At 40.1% G+C, this 20,103-nt stretch overlaps 1 protein-coding gene across 3 annotated transcripts; it reads right to left on the reverse strand.

Moving 5' to 3' along the window:
- Positions 1-1,833: 1,833 nt before the first annotated feature.
- On the reverse strand, positions 1,834-17,713 carry LOC139376383 (ran-binding protein 3-like). Of its 3 annotated transcripts, none has more exons than XM_071118910.1 (16): positions 17,635-17,713; positions 15,901-15,956; positions 15,719-15,752; positions 13,343-13,429; positions 13,121-13,198; positions 12,826-12,891; positions 11,755-11,954; positions 11,399-11,494; positions 11,182-11,270; positions 10,873-10,948; positions 8,965-9,064; positions 8,757-8,881; positions 8,462-8,582; positions 6,693-6,835; positions 5,880-6,060; positions 1,834-5,530 (listed from the first exon to the last, which is right to left on the reverse strand). In XM_071118910.1, the coding sequence occupies exons 1-16, from the start codon at positions 17,711-17,713 to the stop codon at positions 5,487-5,489; spliced, it is 1,575 nt and encodes a 524-aa protein (XP_070975011.1). In that variant the 3' UTR covers positions 1,834-5,486. The 3 variants fall into 3 exon arrangements, with proteins under 3 accessions (XP_070975011.1, XP_070975013.1, XP_070975012.1); XM_071118912.1 differs by having other exon boundaries at positions 11,755-11,942; positions 17,635-17,663; XM_071118911.1 differs by having other exon boundaries at positions 5,253-5,521; positions 17,635-17,661.
- Positions 17,714-20,103: the final 2,390 nt, after the last annotated feature.

Genomic DNA, 20,103 nt, shown 5'->3' on the forward strand with positions numbered 1-20,103 from the left:
TGAACAGGGCAGTGAATAGTGTAGCTTGTCCCTGAGCTGGCAGACAAATGGTTCTTGCCTCTCTTCCTGCTGGAGGTAATGCATATTGGTTCCAACCTTATAAGTAAAAATAAAGAAAGTTAACAGGTCTGTTGGGAAATGCTTTGTCACACCATCTGGATGAGGGCATTTCTAAATCTTTCCATTTAGAAATTCTAAATAGGAAGATTGGAAACCATTCAATTACAGTACCAGTCAAAAGTTTGTACACACCTACTCAGTCAAGGGTTTTTATTTTGACTATTTTCTACATTGCAGAATAATTGTAAATTAGAATTTGTTCTTAACTGACTAGCCTCCTTAAATAAAGGTTAAATAAAATGAGGAATGCTTCTCCAACAGTCGAGCACTTGTTGGCTGCTTTTCCTTGACTCTACGGTCCAACTCATACCAAACCATCTCAATTGGGTTGAGGTTGGGTGATTGTGGAGGCCAGGTCTTCTGATGCAGCACTCCATCACTCTCGTTGGTCAAATAGCCCTTACACAGCCTGGAGGTATGTTTTGGGTCATTGTCCTGTTGAAAAACAAATGATAGTCCCACTAAGCGCAAACCAGATGGGATGGCGTATCACTACAGAATGCTGTGGTAGCCATGCTGGTTAAGTGTGCCTTGAATTCTAAATAAATCACTGACAGTGTCACCAGCAAAGCACCCCCACACCATCACACCTCCTCCTCCATGCTTCATGGTGGGAACCACACATGCAGAGAACATCCGTTCACCTACTCTGCGTCTCACAAAGACACAGTGGTTGGAACAAAAACCTCAAATTTGGACTCATCTGACCAAATGACAGATTTCCACCGGTCTAATGTCCATTGAGCGTGTTTCTTGGCCCAAGCAAGTCTCTTCTTCTTATTCATTCATCTTATTAGTAGTGGTTACCTCTACAGCAGAGAGCCAGTTTCATCAGTGTTTGATTTTTTTTTTTAAACTTCACTTGGAAGAAATTCTAAAAGTTCTTGAGATTTTCCACATTGACTGACCTTCATGTCTTAAAGTAATGACGGACTGTCGTTTCTCCTTGCTTATTTGTGCTGTTATTGACATAATATGGACTTGGTCTTTTACCAAATAGGGTTATTGTCTGTATACCACCACTAACTTGTCACAACTGATTGGCTCAAACACATTAAGAAGGAAAGAAATTCCACAAATTAACTTTTAACAAGGCACACCTAATTGAAATGCATTCCAGGTGACTACCTCATGAAGGTTGAGAAAATGCCAATAGTGTGCAAAGCTGTCTTCAAGCCAAAGGGTGGCAACTTTGAAGAACCTAAAATATATTTAGATTTGTTTAACACTTTTTTGGTTACTAAATTATTACATGTTTTTGCATAGTTTTGATGTCTTCACTATTATTCTACAATGTACAATGAGTGTGTCCATACTTCTGACAGGTAGTGTATATGCATAAAAAGGGAATTACATTCTATTTACACAAGCTTAACTCGGGTTGGAATTCCCCCCTAAAATATACTAAGATTCCCTGGTGTAAACATCTCGACAGGACACAATGTGTGTGTATAGCAGTAGTCGTCCTTACAGATTACTTACTGTGTACTAAGAACCAATTATATCTCACCAAAAGGAAGAAAACAAAACACAAACTTCTGTCAAATTAGTGGAAACTTCTCAAGATTCCTTTCCACTGCCCATTGTGAATGAATGTCATTGCAAGTGCAGTAAATGTAATCTACAGTCTCTATTTGTTATTTTAAATCTGGGAGAAATGATTGAAGAGTATTTAATGAAGGGTCAAAGGTTTCATAATGAAAAATACAAAAGTTAGTCCGAAATGTTTTATTTTGTAAAGAGGGCAAGGAGTTGATTAACATTGTGTTCTACTAAAGGATAACATATTCAAATGTACATGCAGTACAAGGTTAGTACGATTGTTTGAATGCACACAACAAAGATCACACAAAATCAATCTTTATTCCAACATTTATCTCTAATGAAAATTGATAAAAAGTTAATATATCAAATTTTAAAAAATTAAATAACAATAGATGTCAGAAATTAAAACAATGACATGCAGAATGTATACTGAACAAAAATATAAAAGAAACATGTAAAGTGTTGGTCCCATATTTAATGAGCTGAAATAAATTATCCCAGAAATTGTCCATACACACAAAAAGTTTATTTCTCTCAAATTTTGTACACAAATTTGATTACATCCATGTTAGTGAGCATTTCTCATTTGCCTAGATAATCTATCCACCTGACAGATGTCAGGTGATTCAAGAAGCTGATTAAACAGTATGATCATTACACGGGTACAATTTGTGCTGGTGACAATAAAAGGCCACCCTAAAATGTGCAGTTTTGTCCCACAATGCCTCAAGCTGAGGGAGTGTGCAATTGGCATGTTGACTGCAGGAATGTCCACCAGAGCTATTGCCAGAGAATTGAATGATAATTTCTCTACCGAAAGCCGCCTCCAATGTTGTTTTAGAGAATTTGGCAGTACATCCAACCGGCCTCACAACTGCAGACCATGTGTACGGCGTTGTGTGGGCGAGCGGTTTGCTGATGTCAAGTTGTGAACAATGCCCCATGGCGGCGGTGTGGTTATGATATGGGCAGAACAACGAACACAACTGCATTTTATCGATAGCCATTTGAATGCACAAAAATACAGTGACGAAATCCTGATGGCCATTTTCTTTTTTAAGTATCTTTGACCAACAGATTATGTGAAATCCACAGATCAGGGCCGAATATATTTATTTCATTTGACAGATTTCCTCATATGAACTGCATGTAACTCAGTAAAATCTTAGAAATTCCTGCATGTTGAATTTTAATATTTGTTCAGTATATATTCGTCAGGTTAATTTATTGAGAAACATAAAACTAACAAAAACAACAGTCAACTCAGCCATATAAACTTTCCAGGTGTATGCTTGGCTTAGTCTCAATTCTCTTTCATCCTTTAGTGTGTAGTTGTTCACTTCCTTTCACTGATTTGAAAGGAAATAATTGGTGGAACAGACGTGGTGGAAACCCATGCCTCCAATTCATTGCTTTTAGATTTGTGGGTAGTGAATGAGTGCACACTTCAGAAAATATTGGGGGTTAAGCCCCTTACTGCCCGCATTGTTGGTTATGCTTGGAGCATTAACCCATACGAGAATTATGTATTTGTTTTAGTACTTTATGTACTAAGTCAATAGGAAAACTAATAAACTGCTATTGAAGTCTGAGGGATGCTAACCAGCCCTAGCCATTAGAAACATATTTTTGTTAGATGCCGCATGAAATTCATGACCAAAATTTTATGACATGTCCGGAAAATATTCAACATGGGGCAGATTCAGAATAAAGAAACATATGCGTTTCCTACACACTTCTCAGTATTTGGTATTCAGACTTACCTTAGTCGGGTAACACGCTCTGAAAAAACTTAATTCAATCACATTTGCTGGTAAACAGATTTTTCATCCAATAGGGTTCAGCACATTTATCTTAAGCCATCCCTTCCAATACGGTGTACCTTTTAGTTTGAATTTTGATGACAGACTCACTAGAATATATTGAGAACGAGTTCAGAATATTATGGATCAATGAAAGAAAGCAAACTAAACATATGCATTTCTGTCTGTGTTTCAGCACCAGTCGGTAGATTGAAAAATACTCTGATCTTGTCGATTATTCAGGTTTAGGAAAGTATTTATGAATCATAAAAAAAACAGGTTTAGCAAGACTTTATGCACGAAAGAAAGAAAGTGGTTTGATTCATTCTGAAAATTGCCACATTCAATTACCCATGGCAATGTTGGAAGATTAGCGTATATTGAATTATAATAGGGAGAATAGTGTACAATAGTGGACTCTACCATCGTCTATTGCATGCACTGACCATGAAACTGTGTGATGACACGGCCAAGTATTGTGTCGTGTTCAAACTGTTACAGCTTGGTTTGCGCTCAACTCCATGATTTAATTAGCCTACACGTTTAAAAAATATATTACCAACTGTTACTAATCAGCAACAACCACATAGCCATGACTGCATTTACAGAGGAAGCAAATTAAAACATTAAACAATGTAATTAAATTAAATTAAATGATAAAGGGAACAGTAAATTGGCAGAACGAATATTTAAGGGATAATCAACGAGGGGCTATGCGGTCTATGGAAAATAATGAACGACGTGGAAGGTGTGTCCCACGACGCACTAGAGTGGAACTGACCTTCCACGAGTTGCATTATTTTCCAGAGAAAGCAGAGCCCTGAGTTGATTATCCCTTTTATACCATGCCAATAATTTAACACATTTGCCTCTAGAAATGTGTTCAACATCCACTAAGGTAGCTAGGAACTTTACTAGATAACAAAACAGACTTGCTAGTTTAGCTAACCAAACCATCAGACCTAGCTTGCGATTATGAAAATCTAATTCAACAATGCCAATGTTTTCAATTCGACTTTTGCTTTCAATGCAGCTCAAACACAGAACATGTAAGGATGAACTATAGCCATTGAATTCTACAGTGCTTTATTTCCCTATAACGCACGCTCTAGAATCCCCTTCAGAAACTAGTACTTAACAACGCCATGGTATAAGTGTGGTTATTAGGCCTACTGACCGTCGATACTGATAGTGGCTAATATTTAACATGATAGAAAGTTGGGGGTAGCCTAAAATTAAGACTTTTGAGAGTGCCCATCCCTGCAAGTTAAAAGGCCAAACAAATTAAATTCTGCATAACGACACAGCATTTCATAAACTTTACTGTGGGACATTTTCATATACTTCAGTTTTCTGCCATATTCATGGTTTCCTCACACGTAAAGGTGGTGGAATTATTAGTGGATTAAGTTCAAGGTCAGAGAGAAAAGTGCATAAAAAGGGAATTACGTTCCATTTACGCCCGCTTAACTCAGGTCGGAATCAGCCCTCATGTGAAAGCTGAATGGATGGGGATGACGTAGAAACCAGTCAAATGACTGACCATAAGACAGGTCAGTATACGGTGACAGACAGGAGTTCCTCTGGAGCCTGGGGTGGTTGGTTGGGTCCCAGAGGTGTGGTGGTGGACTGGTGAGTAAAAAAGTCCCAAGGTAGAAACTGCAGTCTTAAACATGTGCCATACCTTAAAATGTTGGAGAGGAAAACACCCCCACACTCATCAATATGATGAGCAGCCAAGTTTTTGTCTCAGCTGCAAAAATAAGTATTTATTTTTGCAGCTGAGAAAACAAAATATATATTTTTTTAAATATTTAAAAAAAATACAACTCCAGATGTTTTTATGTTGATTGAATGTAAAGAAAAAAAATAAACTGGAGCTAGACTTCCGAGTATCCAAAAGTACTGGTCTGAAGGACCCATGTTGGTCAGGGTAGGGTGTCCGTTGGGATGCCCTCAGTAAAATGCCAAAACAGCAGTAGCAGTATCCTGGCAGGCAATCCTTTAGGGGGACTAACGCTATGTACTTCCAGCAGCCTGGGCCTCTCCTCCCTCTGAGTTAACTGCGGGACAGAGCAACAACAATGTTAATACCTGTATCACTGTATGATGGACAGAAAGACTAGTAGTACATGAATAGTGATTGGAAAGATACATGAAGACATGCTGCTAACTGCAGGGAGAAGACTACAACAACTAGAGCAATGGGCACAGTTGGGAATAATTATTCACAATATACCACAGAGGCAGTTGAAGAACTTTGAAGTCACACTAAGTGCTGGAATGCCACAGACACACACCAAAGTCACTCACACATGTCAATCTCTGGTCTAAACCAGAGACTGATGTACGCACGCGCACACAGACACACACAGTAAGCCCACTAGAGATGTATCTAGTTATTGATCAGACCTGCAGCATTGTTGACCTGATCTTCCTCATCGCTGTCCCCTTCAGAGTGGGGCAAGTCAGCCTCGGGGGTACAGTCTGTAGCCGGGGCCTCCTGGGGCTCCTGGTCCACCCGGCTCTTCAGGGCCAGAATACGATGGTGCAGGGCTGCTGCCAGCTGACCTGTGTCCTCCCTAGAACTAGCCTGGAGATGATGACAATAACAGCAAGGACAGACAGAGCGAAGTCATTAAAAACACCACAACAATAATAGGGATAAACAACACATCAGACAGACAACTGCTGCACTGTGTCCTAAAAAATAGCCTCAATTGAACCACAATGACATGACAGGGACACGGAAGTTATCAGAAACACTTGTGCTGATGAGGCGTTGAATTCAAGCACCTGTCTACTTCCTTATCCCTGTACTCCCTCTAGTGTCTCTACTGAGTACTACACCACATTTCAAAATAATTTATTTAAATAGGGACAGGTACAAACACAGGGGTATTTTAATTTAGACACAAGATCGCAGAAAGCAGTTGCAAACAGTTGCAAAAAGCTTTGCAACGGAAACCGGTTACTCCAAATGGAAAATGTTCTGTAATGAAATCAAGAGTATTTTGGACAAATCCAGGTAGGTCGCTCCCCATTTCGTTCTGTTGGCTTCCGTTTGGTTCGTTAGGTTCCCCCCCCAAAGGTGTGACAGATGGAAAAAAAACTATAGAGCTGAATACAACACCCAACCCCAGATAAAACCCAAAAACTATACACAAAGCGTGTAATACGACTAACGTGAAGCAGGCTAAACGCTGGGCAATGGTGATGGCATACCGATATTAGGAAGACCTTAACCCCTTGGTCTTCTGTGTCCATGGCGGTGACACGGACACTCTTTTCGCTGGCCTTGTCCACTTGCATCTGAGGCCACAGTTTGGTGTTCAGGATCAATCTAAGGCTGCCCTGGGTCCGCATCACTTGGGGAACACACAGAGGTATATGGGTCAAGTAAAGTTAGATAAAAAAAATGTAAACAGAAAAAAAATAGGTAGACTACCGTAATAAAGTTTGGGGTCACTTAGAAATGTCCTTGTTTTTGAAAGAAAAGCACATTTTTGGTCCATTAAAATAACATGAAATTGATCAGAATTACTGTTGTTAATAGACATTGTTAATGTTGTAAATGGAATATCTACATAGGCGTACAGAGGCCTATTATCAGAAACCATCACTCCTGTGTTCCAATGGCACGTTGTGTTAGCTAATCTAAGTTGATAATTTTAAAACGCTAATTGATCATTTAGAAAACCCTTTTGCAATTATGTTGGCACAGCTGAAAACTGTTGTTCTCATTAAAGAAGTAATAAAACGGGCCTTCTTTAGACAAGTTCAGTATCCGGAGCATCAGCATTTGTGGGTTCGATTACAAGCTCAAAATGGCCAGAAACAAAGAACTTTCATCTGAAACTCGTCCGTCTATTCTTGTTCTGAGAAATGAAGACTATTCCATGCGAGAAATTGCCAAGAAACTGAAGATCTCGTACAATGCTGTGTAATTACTCTCTTCACAGAACAGCGCAAACGGGCTCTAACCAGAATAGAAAGAGTGGGAGGCCCCGGTACACAACTGAGCAAGACGACAAGTACATTAGTGTCTAGTTTGAGAAACAGACGCCTCACAAGTCCTCAACTGGCAGCTTCATTAAATAGTACCTGCAAAATAATAGTCTCAATGTCAACAGTGAAGAGTCGAGTCCGGGATGCTGGCCTTCTAGGCAGAGTTACAAAGAAAAGGCCATATCTCAGACTGGCCAATAAAAATAAAAGATTAAGATGGGCAAACGAAAACAGCCACTGGACAGATGAACTCTGACTAGAAGGCAAGCATCCCGGAGTCGCCTGGACAGTGTCCCATGGTGGCGTTGGGGTTATGGTATTGGCAGGCAGGCATAAGCCACGGACAACAAACACAATTTTATTGATGGCAATTTAAAGGCACAGAGATACCGTGACGAGATCCTGAGGCCCATTGTCGTGCCATTCATCTGCAGCCATCACCTCATGTTTCAACATGCTAATTTACAGCACCATGTCGCAAGGATATGTACACAATTCCTGGAAGCTGAAAATGTCCCAGTTTGTCCCTGGCCTGCATACTCACCAGACATGTCACCCATTGAGCATGTTTTGGATGGCTCTGGATTGATGTGTACGACACGTTGTTCCAGTTCCCGCCAATATCCAGTAACTTCGCACAGCCATTGAAGCAAAGTGGTCAACAGCCATCAAGTCTATGCGAAGGAAATGTTGACTGGTTCTCTGATCCATGCCCCAACTTTTTTTTTTATTTTTTTTTTTTTAAAGGTACATATGACCAAAATATGCATCTCTGTATTCCAAGTCATGTGAAATCTATAGATTACACCCTAATGAATTTATTTCATTTGACTGGTTTCCTTATATGAACTGTAACTCGGTAAAATCTTTGAAATTGTTGAATGTTGCATTTATATTTTTGTTCAGTATATTATTTACTGAGACAAACAATCAGTCAAAATGAAATGTGTACAGGCCAGTGTGTGTCCAGGTGAGTGTGTACCTACCTAGACGTGATTGTAGTGATCCGTCGTCTGTGGATGCCATGTCATTAAGCCTGAGCAGCCCTCGACCCCGCTCTATCCACGTCTGGGCTGTCTTGTCAAACACAAACAACTTGCACTGGACCTGAGGGGGGAGACACACACATTACTTATCGGGGGGGGGGGGGGGGGAATCACCCATGTCCTTGTAATCTAAATATTTTAAACTAATCCTACATCAGCAATCCTACTCTGAGAGGCTATGTGAATATGGGCCCTGATGTATTCGTATATCGTCTGCCAGAGACTAGACACCTACCTGCAAAACGTTACTTTCTGATTCTTCTCCAGTTTTGACGTCTACCTTCTCCAAGATGCACTTCTTGGCTGTGGCTTTGGTGTACGCTGCTGCAGATTCCTCCAGTGACTCTGTCACGTTGTTACCTGTGATTACACACACACACACACGTAACAAGTTAACTAGAAATATACACAGGGATCAGCACTGGGCTGTGCGTGAGTCTTACCCTTCTCTGGTATGTTTTCCTTGGAAGAGGATTCAGACACAGGGGGAGCTGGTAAGACTTTACAGTCTTCCACTGATGCCTCCCCTCCCTTGGAAGGGCTCTGAAAATACACAGTACTGTCAGCCAACCATGCATTGTCACTACAGCGCAATAATAAAGTCCATTCCTACAGTTCACTCCTGATACAGCGCATTCCGGAAAGTATTCTAAAAATTGATATGAAAAACCTTTTCTCATCAATCTACACACAATACCCCATAACGACAAAGCGAAAACAGGCTTAGAAATTTTTGCAAATCTATTAAAAATAAATATTACATTTACCTACAAATTAGTACTTTGCTGAAGCACCTTTGGCAGCGGTTACAGCCTCGAGTCTTCTTGGCACACTTGTATTTGGGGAGTTTCTCCCATTCTTCTCTACAAATCATCTCAAGCTCTGTCAGGTTGGATGGGGAGAGTCGCTGCACAGCTATTTTCAGGTCTCTCCAGAGATGTTTGATCAGGTTCAAGTCCGGGCTCTGGCTGGGCCACTCAAGGACATTCAGAGACTTGTCCCGAAGCCACTCCTGCATTGACTTGAATGTGTGCTTAGGGTTCTTGTCCTGTTGGAAGGGGAACCTTTGCCCCAGTTTGAGGTCCTGAGCAGGTTTTCATCAAGGATCCTTCTGTACTTTGCTCTGTTCAACTTTGATCCGTTCATCTTTCCCTCGATCCTGACAAGTCTCCTAGTCACTGCCGCTGAAAAACATTCCCACAGCATGATGCTGCCACCACCATGCTTCACCGTAGGGATAGTATTGGCCAGGTGATGAGCGGTGCATGGTTTCCTCCAAACATTACACTTGGCATTCAGGCCAAAGAGTTCAATGTTGGTTTCATCAGACCAGAGAATCTTGTTTCTCATGGTCTGAGAGTTCTTTGAACTCTTTGGCCTTTTGGCAAACTCCACGTGGGCTGTCATGTGCCTTTTACTAAGGAGTGGCTTCTGTCTGGCCACTCTACCATAATGACCTGATTGGTGGAGTGCTGTAGAGATGGTTGTCTGTCTGGAAGGTTCTCCCATCTCCACAGAGTAACTCTGGAGCTCTGTTAGAGTGACTATTGGGTTCTTGGTCACCTCCCTGACCAAGGCCCTTCTCCCCCGATTGATTTGGCCGGGCGGCCAGCTCTAGGATGAGTCTTGGTGGTTCCAAACTTCTTCCATTTAAGAATGATCGAGGCCACGGTGTTCTTGGGGACCTTCAATGCTGCAGAAATGTTTTGGTACCCTTCCCCAAATCTGTGCCTTGACACAATCCTGTCTTGGAGATCTACGGACAATTCCTTCAACCCCATGGCTTGGTTTTTGCTCTGACAAACTGTCAACTGTGGGACCTTATATAGACAGGTATGTGCCTTTTCAAATAATGTCCAATCAATTAAATTTACCACAAGTGTACTCCAAGTTGTAGAAACATCTCAAGGATGATCAATGGAAACAGGATGCATCAGAGTACAATTTCAAGACACATAGCAAAGAGTCTGAATAATTATGCATCTGTTTTTTTTATTAGTAATAAATTTGCAAAAAAATCGAATTCTGTTTTCGGTTTGTCATTATGGGGTATTGTGATTGATTAAATAAAAAATTATACTCATCAATTTTAGAATAAGGCTGTAACGTAACAAAATTTGGAAAAAATTAAGCGGTCGGAATACTTTCCGAATGCACGATAAGTCAAAATAAGTGTGCACAGTACACACACACACAGTTCTCTCGTCTCCATAACAGTCCCAGCCGGTTGTATTTCTCAGGAGCCATCTCTATTTGGGTTCAACTGGGTTTGCTCGATCACCATCTCTATGGTCTATGTCATGGCCTAAAGGGCAATGCCCCTACTAATCAAACGGACAGTCTCTACTCACTAGGACTCTCTCTGACATGTTCTGTCCAAAGACAAATTTGGCCCCCTTGTCGGTATTGTGTATGGCGTTCTTTGAACTGAAAGGAATCAAGAAGAACAAGAATAGATATTAGCATATTTTAGTCATTTAACAGAGTTATCCAAAGCAACTTACAATTAATGCATTAATTTAAGGCAGCTAAAACAATCATATTACGAGTATTGCAAAACCATAAAAAAATGTGAAAAGAACAAGTCTGATCTGAACTCATAAAGAAGCAGATTCCCTGCCAGAGCAAAGGTCTGAAAAGCCAGTGACATAAAATGTTACCTGGGGGTGGCGATGTATTGTAAGAAATAGTTTGTTCCCTCCAGAGAATCCAGGGGTAACAACTTGCCATCTTTACTATTCTCGTCCAACTAAAAAGGGAGATAAAAATAAATATTCTGATGTTTCTTGCTAAGATTCTTTTTTACTAAAATAAATTGAATATTTAAACATCACCCTTGAATAATTTGAAATGATTGTTTAAAGGGGAAATAACCACCTTTGCTCGGTCTTTGATATTTTGCCCAAACACGAAAGAGGACTCTGCAGAACAATCGTTCTTCTCTCTGCTCGCTCCATCCTCCCTTTCATGTTTCTACAGGAGGCAAGATACAGCAGTCAGTCATCATGATGGGTTTGGGGAATTCAGCTTTAATTTATTGTTGTAAAATAATAATAATAATTGGGCAACCGAAAATAAACAACTGCAGGATTCTGACAGTAAATTATTTCCAAAAAGTAGCTCTGGGCAGTCTCTTTATGCAATTACAAGCTAATCAAATCTCAAGTGTGCCATGTAGTGCTAGTACACTTCTGCCTCTGTATATTAGACAGGACCATGATCGTAGTCCTCACCGGTGACTTAGCGAGGACGTCTGAGTGCTCAGTGTTGTTCTGGAAGATGCTCGACCCTTCTGACGTTCCGTCGGAAAACTTCCTCACCCCGTTAGTGGACTCTGAGTTAGACTTGACTGGTGGGGCCTGGAGCAAGGCTGGCCGGAGCACACTGCGCTGCTGCTCCTTGGGTTTCTGACTGGGGACGCCTGGAACACAATCTGCTAATGGATTGGATCTGAATGCCTTACAGAACAACCCCATGCACCACCATGCCATGTACTATATCACAACTACCATGCACTATATCACAATTACCATGCACCACCTTGTGCTACATCAGCACTATCATACAACTAACATGCACCACCATGTACTATATCAGAACTACCATGCACCACCACGTACTACATCAACACTATATCAGAACTAACATGCACCACCATGTACTATATCACAACTACCATACACCACATCAACACTATATCAGAACTAACATGCACCACCATGTACTATATCACAACTACCATGCACCACATCAACACTATATCAGAACTAACATGCACCACCATGTACTATATCAGAACTACCATGCACCACCACGTACTACATCAGAACTACCATGCACCACCACGTACTACATCAACACTATATCAGAACTAACATGCACCACCATGTACTATATCAGAACTACCACCATGCACCGCCATCCATATTAACATGCTGTACTGCCACCTACGTTTATAAATTTACTTGGACCAGGAGTTTTTCCTGACTACTTAACCTGACCAGGAAAACTTATAGGGCCTAGTCATGGGCTATAACAAGGGCCCAGTTTTTCTCCTAGTCAGGTCAGCACGCCACATACCAGACCACACCAATTGAGGCTCGTGGGAGGAGCTATAGCAGGATGGGCTCATTGTAATGGTAAACATGGAGCGGTATCAAATATATGGAAACCACATGTTTGACTCAGTTCCATTTATTCCATTTCAGTCATTACAATAAGGCCATCCATCTATAGCGCCATCCACCTATAGCTCCTCCCACCAGCCTCTACAGAACCACACATACACAGGCATCAATACCCACCTGAACTAGGCGCCTGGCCGTGGATGAGAGTAGGTGGTTTTAAACGAAACCCTACAGGCTTCTCATCTGGCAAGAGGAAGAAAAAAACAGAACATGTAGAATTGTTTAAAAAAATCAATAACTAAACGGCAGCGTTCAAAGTATTATTGTACCCTCAGTACATTTTATCATTAAATAAACACAGCTGCACTACAGTTTATAAGCATACAATCCACATTACATACAAGTCAACCACTGGATACTTCATGAGTGAAGCCTTTATGATGAGGAGTTACTAGAAGTAGACAAGTCTCACCTGGTTCTGAGTCCTCTGAATTCCCAGTTGGAGACTGGCAGAAACTTGAGGGCATGAAGACATTGTTCTTACTAGACCCTGCAGAGAGCAGGAGAGAGGCAGCATTACACACAACACATACAAGAGCAAATCTAGAAAATATTATATTATTTTCCAACAATTAAGTACAAATCAAGAAAAATACATTCAGCAGGGAAAGACTTATCTAATAAGTTTCATTACCAGAATGTGAAGGTGGGAACTGTGTTAAAGATGAAGTCCTCTCTCTTTTTACTGGAGGAAAGTAGCCACCATCCTCTTTGTCTGAACCTGAAAATAAGCAAATTGTCTTATTTTAGCCTTCTGTTGAGATGACCAATTAAAATGCTCTACCTGGGCACTAAGATACGCAGTAGGGCTGTCCTATTGGTCGATCGAGAGTCATCTGTTCTTTCGACTAATCGATTGGTTGAAATTTTAAAATGTGTATATTTTGACACAGCCTGTGTGTTTTAATAAAATCAACTATAGGCTACTAGATGTATTTTAAAGGCTACTGAACATGTCTGATGCTTTAAGCACACTGTTTGATTAAATCATTAAGACACAAATCACTCAAGCGGGAGCCAGAGATCAAGATTGCCTAACCAGCTGGCCTGCTCCAACGCTCCTGAAGTTGCCGGTACTATTACCTGGCTACACCAGGGGTCAGCAAACTTTACCAGTTGGAGTGCCAATTTATCTTACTATTTCTACCGATCTGCGTGACAGTTATGATTTTCATATGCACATTTTAAATTTATAATAAAGTGTTCATATCTCAAAATCATTGTCATATGGTCAATCAACATTATATCTCAATCTTAACGACAAGGATACAAATCTGAAAGCAGCTATTGCCATTGCCAACTATGTACAAATAGCCTACACATATAAAACACTGCAGCTTGCAGGTAGAAAATATCCTGATAAAAATGAATATCCTAATAAATCACATTGGCTACACAAGGCCTGTTTGCAACTAACCTGATTATCAACGGGGTCCGGCCCGAAGCTCGCACTAGCAAATAGAGGTCGACCGACTATGATTTTTCAACGCCGATACCGATTATTGGAGGACCCCAAAAAGCCGATACCGATTAATCGGCCGATTTATTTTTATATATATATTTGTAATAAAGACAATTACAAAAATATTGAATGAACAATGAACACTTTTATTTTAACTTAATATAATACATGAATAAAATCAATTTAGGTCTCAAATAAATAATGAAACATGTTCAATTTGGTTTAAATAATGCAAAAACAAAGTGTTGGAGAAGAAAGTAAAAGTGCAATATGTGCCATGTAAAAAATCTAAGGTTTAAGTTCCTTGCTCAGAACATATAAAAGCTGGTGGTTACTTTTAACATGAGTCTTCAATATTCCCAGGTAAGAAGTTTTCGGTTGTAGTTATTATAGGACTTTCTCTCTATACCGTTTGTATTTCATATACCTTTGACTATTGGATGTTCTAATAGGTACTTTAGTATTGCCAGCCTAATCTCGGGAGTTGATAGGCTTGAAGTTATAAACAGCGCAATGCTTGAAGCAGCATAGCTGCTGGCAAACGCAGTAAGGTGCTGTTTGAATGAATGAATGTTTTTTTATAATATACTTAATCTAGCTAGCACCTTACCTTGGCTCCTTGCTGCACTCGCATAACAGGTAGTCAGCCTGCCACACAGTCTCCTCGTGGAGTGCAATGTAATCGGCCATGATCGGTGTCCAAAAATGCCGTTTACCGAGTGTTATGAAAACTTGAAATCGGCCCTACTTAAATCAGCCATTCCGATTAATCGGTCGACCTCTACTAGCAAACTTACAAAATGTTATAAAATATTCTGGGGCCTCAGAGTTTCCCGCTCCAGTGAGCTTGGGACAGACACAGCTGTAAGGCTATTTGTGCAAGGGATAAGAAGTAATCAAGTTTTGGTTTATTTTGAAATAAACTAAAACTTGTTTCTCACAAGTGTAGCATAGGTTTTGAGCTTTGCAAACAACGTGTCCCCTCCAACAATGAGAACAGTAAACAACATTAATTATAATATGTTGAATGAATTAACAGAAATTACCATTACCAAACAAGCATGGAAGATTAGAAATTATGGGAATTAACGGTAAATATGGTGATATGTTATGGGGAATTGATAGACACTAACAATCAAAAGGCAAACAATTCACACAATGAAGTTGGGAAACAATGAATGCACACGAAATGGTGGGAGAGAGTGCATTCTGGAGAGGGACGTGCCTTGTGCATATTAGCCACACTCCCCTTCTTCTTGGACTATGGCATGCCCGCAGCCCCATCAATGGATTAGTCCACTGAGACAGGAGCAAATCAGACAGGTGTCTTGCATGCCATGAAAAAAATTATTTGCAATGGCTCGTCTAAATCAATCTCGGTCGATCAACAGCCTATCGACCAGTGGACTAAAAGGGGTCAGCCCTACTACGCAGTATAATTTGATCCCTGGTAAATTAACTACAATAGTATTAAGGGCATTATAAGGTTAGATGGAAATCATATGATGAAATAGGCTAACAGTCAGATGCAATGTATTCATAACCTACCTTTATCTTCTGCACTCGAGCCATCAGCTGATCTCTGTAATAGAGAGCAGCACTAGGTCAACTCTTTGTTTCTCAGACTAGAAACAACGGAGTCAAATTATGAAGCTTTACAGTGAATTTCCATGAAGGCCCATTGATTTCCATCAATGTGAGGGGAAAGAATAGAATACTGTCTAGCTTACCTTCTGTGCTTTATCTTTTTGGAACAGAAACACTGGTGGCGCTATGGCAGGCTTCTCTGTTTAATGAAGAGGGAAATCATGCTTTACCATACAGAATAGTACATTTGTGACTTGTGTGAAGTGTAGGCCTAATATCAAGACATCACAGCCTGTGAATCAGTTGTTTGTGTCAACAATGAAAAACATTGTCACAGTGATTGTCAAAATCATTTGTCATGAGCAAACACCCTGCAGCAGTTTTGAGTTGACACAGGTTCTGCCATAATGTTTTTCAGAAAGCTAAAAGGCCTACATCTGTGCAATTCCATGTCTGACACTCTGGATTCTCTGTTTAACGTAGGCATGTGTTTATAATTTCACAAAGATGTTCAGAGTGCCACTTGGGGAAATGCAGGAATAATTAGCTAAGGCTAAACCATAAACCTAGACAGAAAATATTTCTGCCAAAAAGAATCCCAACACATGGATTCAGACTGTTTTGTCCTTCCTCCAACTTTTTGCTAACTGGGTCTATTACACAGACTTCAACTCTCCCCATTCAGTTGAGATACTTCTGAATAGATCCCAAATGACCATGATGCAAGGTTTGAGAATAAACAACTTGCATTATATAATCATTTATTCCATTCAGAGAGGTTGAAGTAAACAATCAGTTCAGTCAACAAAAACAACCATACTAGCCTAGAATTGATAAGGGACATTATATTTACTAAAACAAATGTATCTAAATCAAATTAGGCATTTCAAATAGGACAATGTGTGCATCAAACAAATGCTATTTTAAACACAGGCTACATGTATGGACTTGACAAGAGCATTGGATTTAGACCATTAAAACTCATGGCCTATCCAACTGAAACTGCAAGGACAACTAGCACCTCAGCAGGCCAGGGTCAGAGAAAGGACTGTCATACTTTGTAAATAAATACAAGCACATGATCTAACAATATGTGTAGCTTGATTGTCACGAGTGACATCGTAGCCTAGCTTCCAATCCACATATCCAACCTTACTAGCTAACTACAAAATGTGGATAGTCTGGGTAATATAAATGCGGTCACAATATAGCGCTGGCCAACTACAAGCTAGTTCGCTAACATGATTTGGCGCACCAACCAGATTTAATAAATTAGTCACCCAGTTCAGAATGTGCAGCATTCATTGGCTAAGATTGCTAGCAACATTTGCTAAGTTGGCTAACACTAACTGTTACCTCGCTGGCAAGTGGGGTGTGAACAAATAGCTTGCAACCTTTAAAGAGACTTCATAATTGTATTATCTAAATCAATGTCCTTGACAAATAACTAGTTACTACTAATGCCAATGCATGATATAGAAAGTTAGCATTAAGAGGAAGGTAGCTAGCTAGCTAAGTTAGCCATAGCCCCATGAAGTGTCATTTCACCGGTTAACGTTAGCTGAGGAAATTGTTAGCAACCTAGCTGTTAGCAAACAGATCTGATTAGCTAGCGTTAGCCAGCTTCCCATCCCCACCTAAATAGCCGAAGTTAGATGTGGCTGGCTTGCTATGGTAGCTAGCGTTACCTGTATTGTGAAAATTAACATGTTTTTTCTTATGTAGCCGGTCTGAAAAAACAATTAGTTCCACTATTTTACTTAAAGGCTGTAAACCACTACGTTTATTGCAAAGTGTTTTTATTTTTTTATAAATACGTAAACGGCCATGCAGATAATTCAAGTTTTGATTTGTTTCCTCACACGGACACTGCTCACCTTCGTTTGCCAATTCCGCCATTTTACTTCTCTGCGCACACCCATAACCCACCGCGCAACATACATAAACACCGCCCATTTCTACAGTTTATCTTGTTAATAAAAAATGCTGCTACTCTCTGGGCGCTTTCGTAAATTCACTCTGGCTATGTACTTCGATTTCAGAGCACTCCCGTCTGAGTGTGCAAAAGTGCAGAATAACTGATGAATTTATGAACGTTCAATACGCCTTAAATATGACCGGTGTCAGTCAACGTCGGCAAAGAAACGTAATTAAATTGTTGCCAGAAACACAGTTACAATCACTAACGCTTTGGATAACAAGAACAAAGCCTAGAGAGCTCTGCAGAGCTAGGCTTTGTTCATGTTTGTTTGTTTGTTCATGTTATATCCATAGCGTTGATGATTGTAACTGTGTTGCCGGACATATCTCAATGTTGTCTGGAAGTAGCTAGCAAGCGAGTTAACTTTAGCCAGTAAGCTTGGGTGCTTGACTGCCGTTGAGGCCAGAACGCTCGGATCAACCCTACTCCTAGGCCATAGCGTCCAGTGTGCGCTCTGAACGTTCCGAGAACGGACAATCTGAAAACATTCTGAATTTACTAACACCATCCTCTGTTTATTTCTATGCCATTGACTCTGTGTACAGGTACCCCCTGTATAGCCTCATTACTGTTGTTGTATTGTTGCTCTTTAATTATTATTAAAGATGTTATTTTTTATAGTTAATTGTTTACTTCAGTTTATTTAGTAAATACTTTATCACTTATTTTTTCTTAAAACTGCATTGTTGGTTAAGGGCTTGTTTTCAGTGCATGTGACAAATACAATTTCATTTTGATGTAGCGTTTATATTTTTGTTCAGTATAAATTTGCTTGTCTCAATTACCAATAGGACTGCTACTGTAATATGTTGTATGGCAGGCACTGTTTTTCTGCATGTGTCATTATCCATCATACCTGTCCTGACATTTTCAGTTGGAGAATCCAAACAGCTCATCAAGAACAGTGAAAAAATGTAATATTTACTTATTCATATTTCAGGCTCTTTCGCAATGTTTTGGAGTATCAATCAAGACATACTTGATGCTTCACTGATGTCATGAAGAGTAACAGACAGTTTTCTTTAATACAAAGGTCAGTATGTGAACCTATACTGAGGCTTCTCTCTGTGCCAAAATAAATGTTTAATTCTGCAACACTGATTAATGGCTTTGGATATTGCTTTTCTCAAATGCATGCAACTTGACGACAACTCGGCTATACAGGACTAAGATTTAATTTGCTGTGGGCTCGCGCTAGTGTTCCAATTTAGCCAACGTTCTTAAGCCGTTTTTCAGCCTTGTATGAATTTTGACTCGTTCTATTATCCAGCCTATAGATAGCCAGAGCGAATTTACGAAAGCACCTGAATGTCCATTGAGAAAGCACAATGACTATACCATTTAACTAAACTAAGAATGACGAGAATAGTCAAGTCATAAAACGTTGAGTAGTTAGATAGCCTATAGTTAATATACTGGCAAGTTTGATGTATAACTACTGACGTTAGGTAGCTAGCTAACATACGGGTACATACTGCTGTAATAATATGCTATGTGGTTCGTAAGTACAGCGTAGCTAACAAATTGTCAGCCAACATAAAGTCATTTTTCCAACAATTGTTTACAGACAGAATATTTCGCTTATAATTCACTGTATCACAATTCCAGTGGGTCAGAAGTGTACATACACTAAGTTGACTCTGCCTTTAAACAGCTTGGAAAATTCCAGAAAATTATGTCATGGCTTTAGAAGCTTCTGATAGGAAAATTTACATAATTTGAGTCAATTGGAGGTGTAGCTGTGGATGTATTTCAAGGCCTACCTTTAAACTCAGTGCCTCTTTGCTTGACATCATGGGAAAATCAAAAGAAATCAGCCCCCAAAAATTGCAGACCTCCACAAGTCTGGTTCATCCTTGGGAGCAATTTCCAACAATAGTACGCAAGTATAAACACCATGGGACCACGCAGCTGTCATACTGCTCAGGAAGGATATGCCTTCTGTCTCCTAGAGATTAGCGTACTTTGGTGCGAAATGTACATATCAATCCCAGAACAACAGCAAAGGACCTTGTGAAGATCCTGGAGAAAACAGGTACATAAGTATCTATATCCACAGTAAAACGAGTCCTATATCGACATAACCTGAAAGGCCGCTCAGCAAGGAAGAAGCCACTGCTCCAAAACCACCATAAAACAGCCAGACTTTGGTTTGCAACTGCACATGGGGACAAATATCATACTTTTTGGAGAAATGTCCTCTGGTCTGATGAAACAGAAATAAAACTGTTTGGCCATAATGACCATCGTTATGTTTGGAGGAAAAAGGGGGCGGCTTGCAAGCCAAAGAACACCATCCCAACCGTGAAGCACGTGGGTGGCAGTATCATGTTTTGGGGGTGCTTTGCTGCAGGAGGGACTGGTA

This window comes from Oncorhynchus clarkii, chromosome 20 (genome assembly GCF_045791955.1).
Source record: "Oncorhynchus clarkii lewisi isolate Uvic-CL-2024 chromosome 20, UVic_Ocla_1.0, whole genome shotgun sequence".
NCBI lineage: Eukaryota > Metazoa > Chordata > Actinopteri > Salmoniformes > Salmonidae > Oncorhynchus > Oncorhynchus clarkii.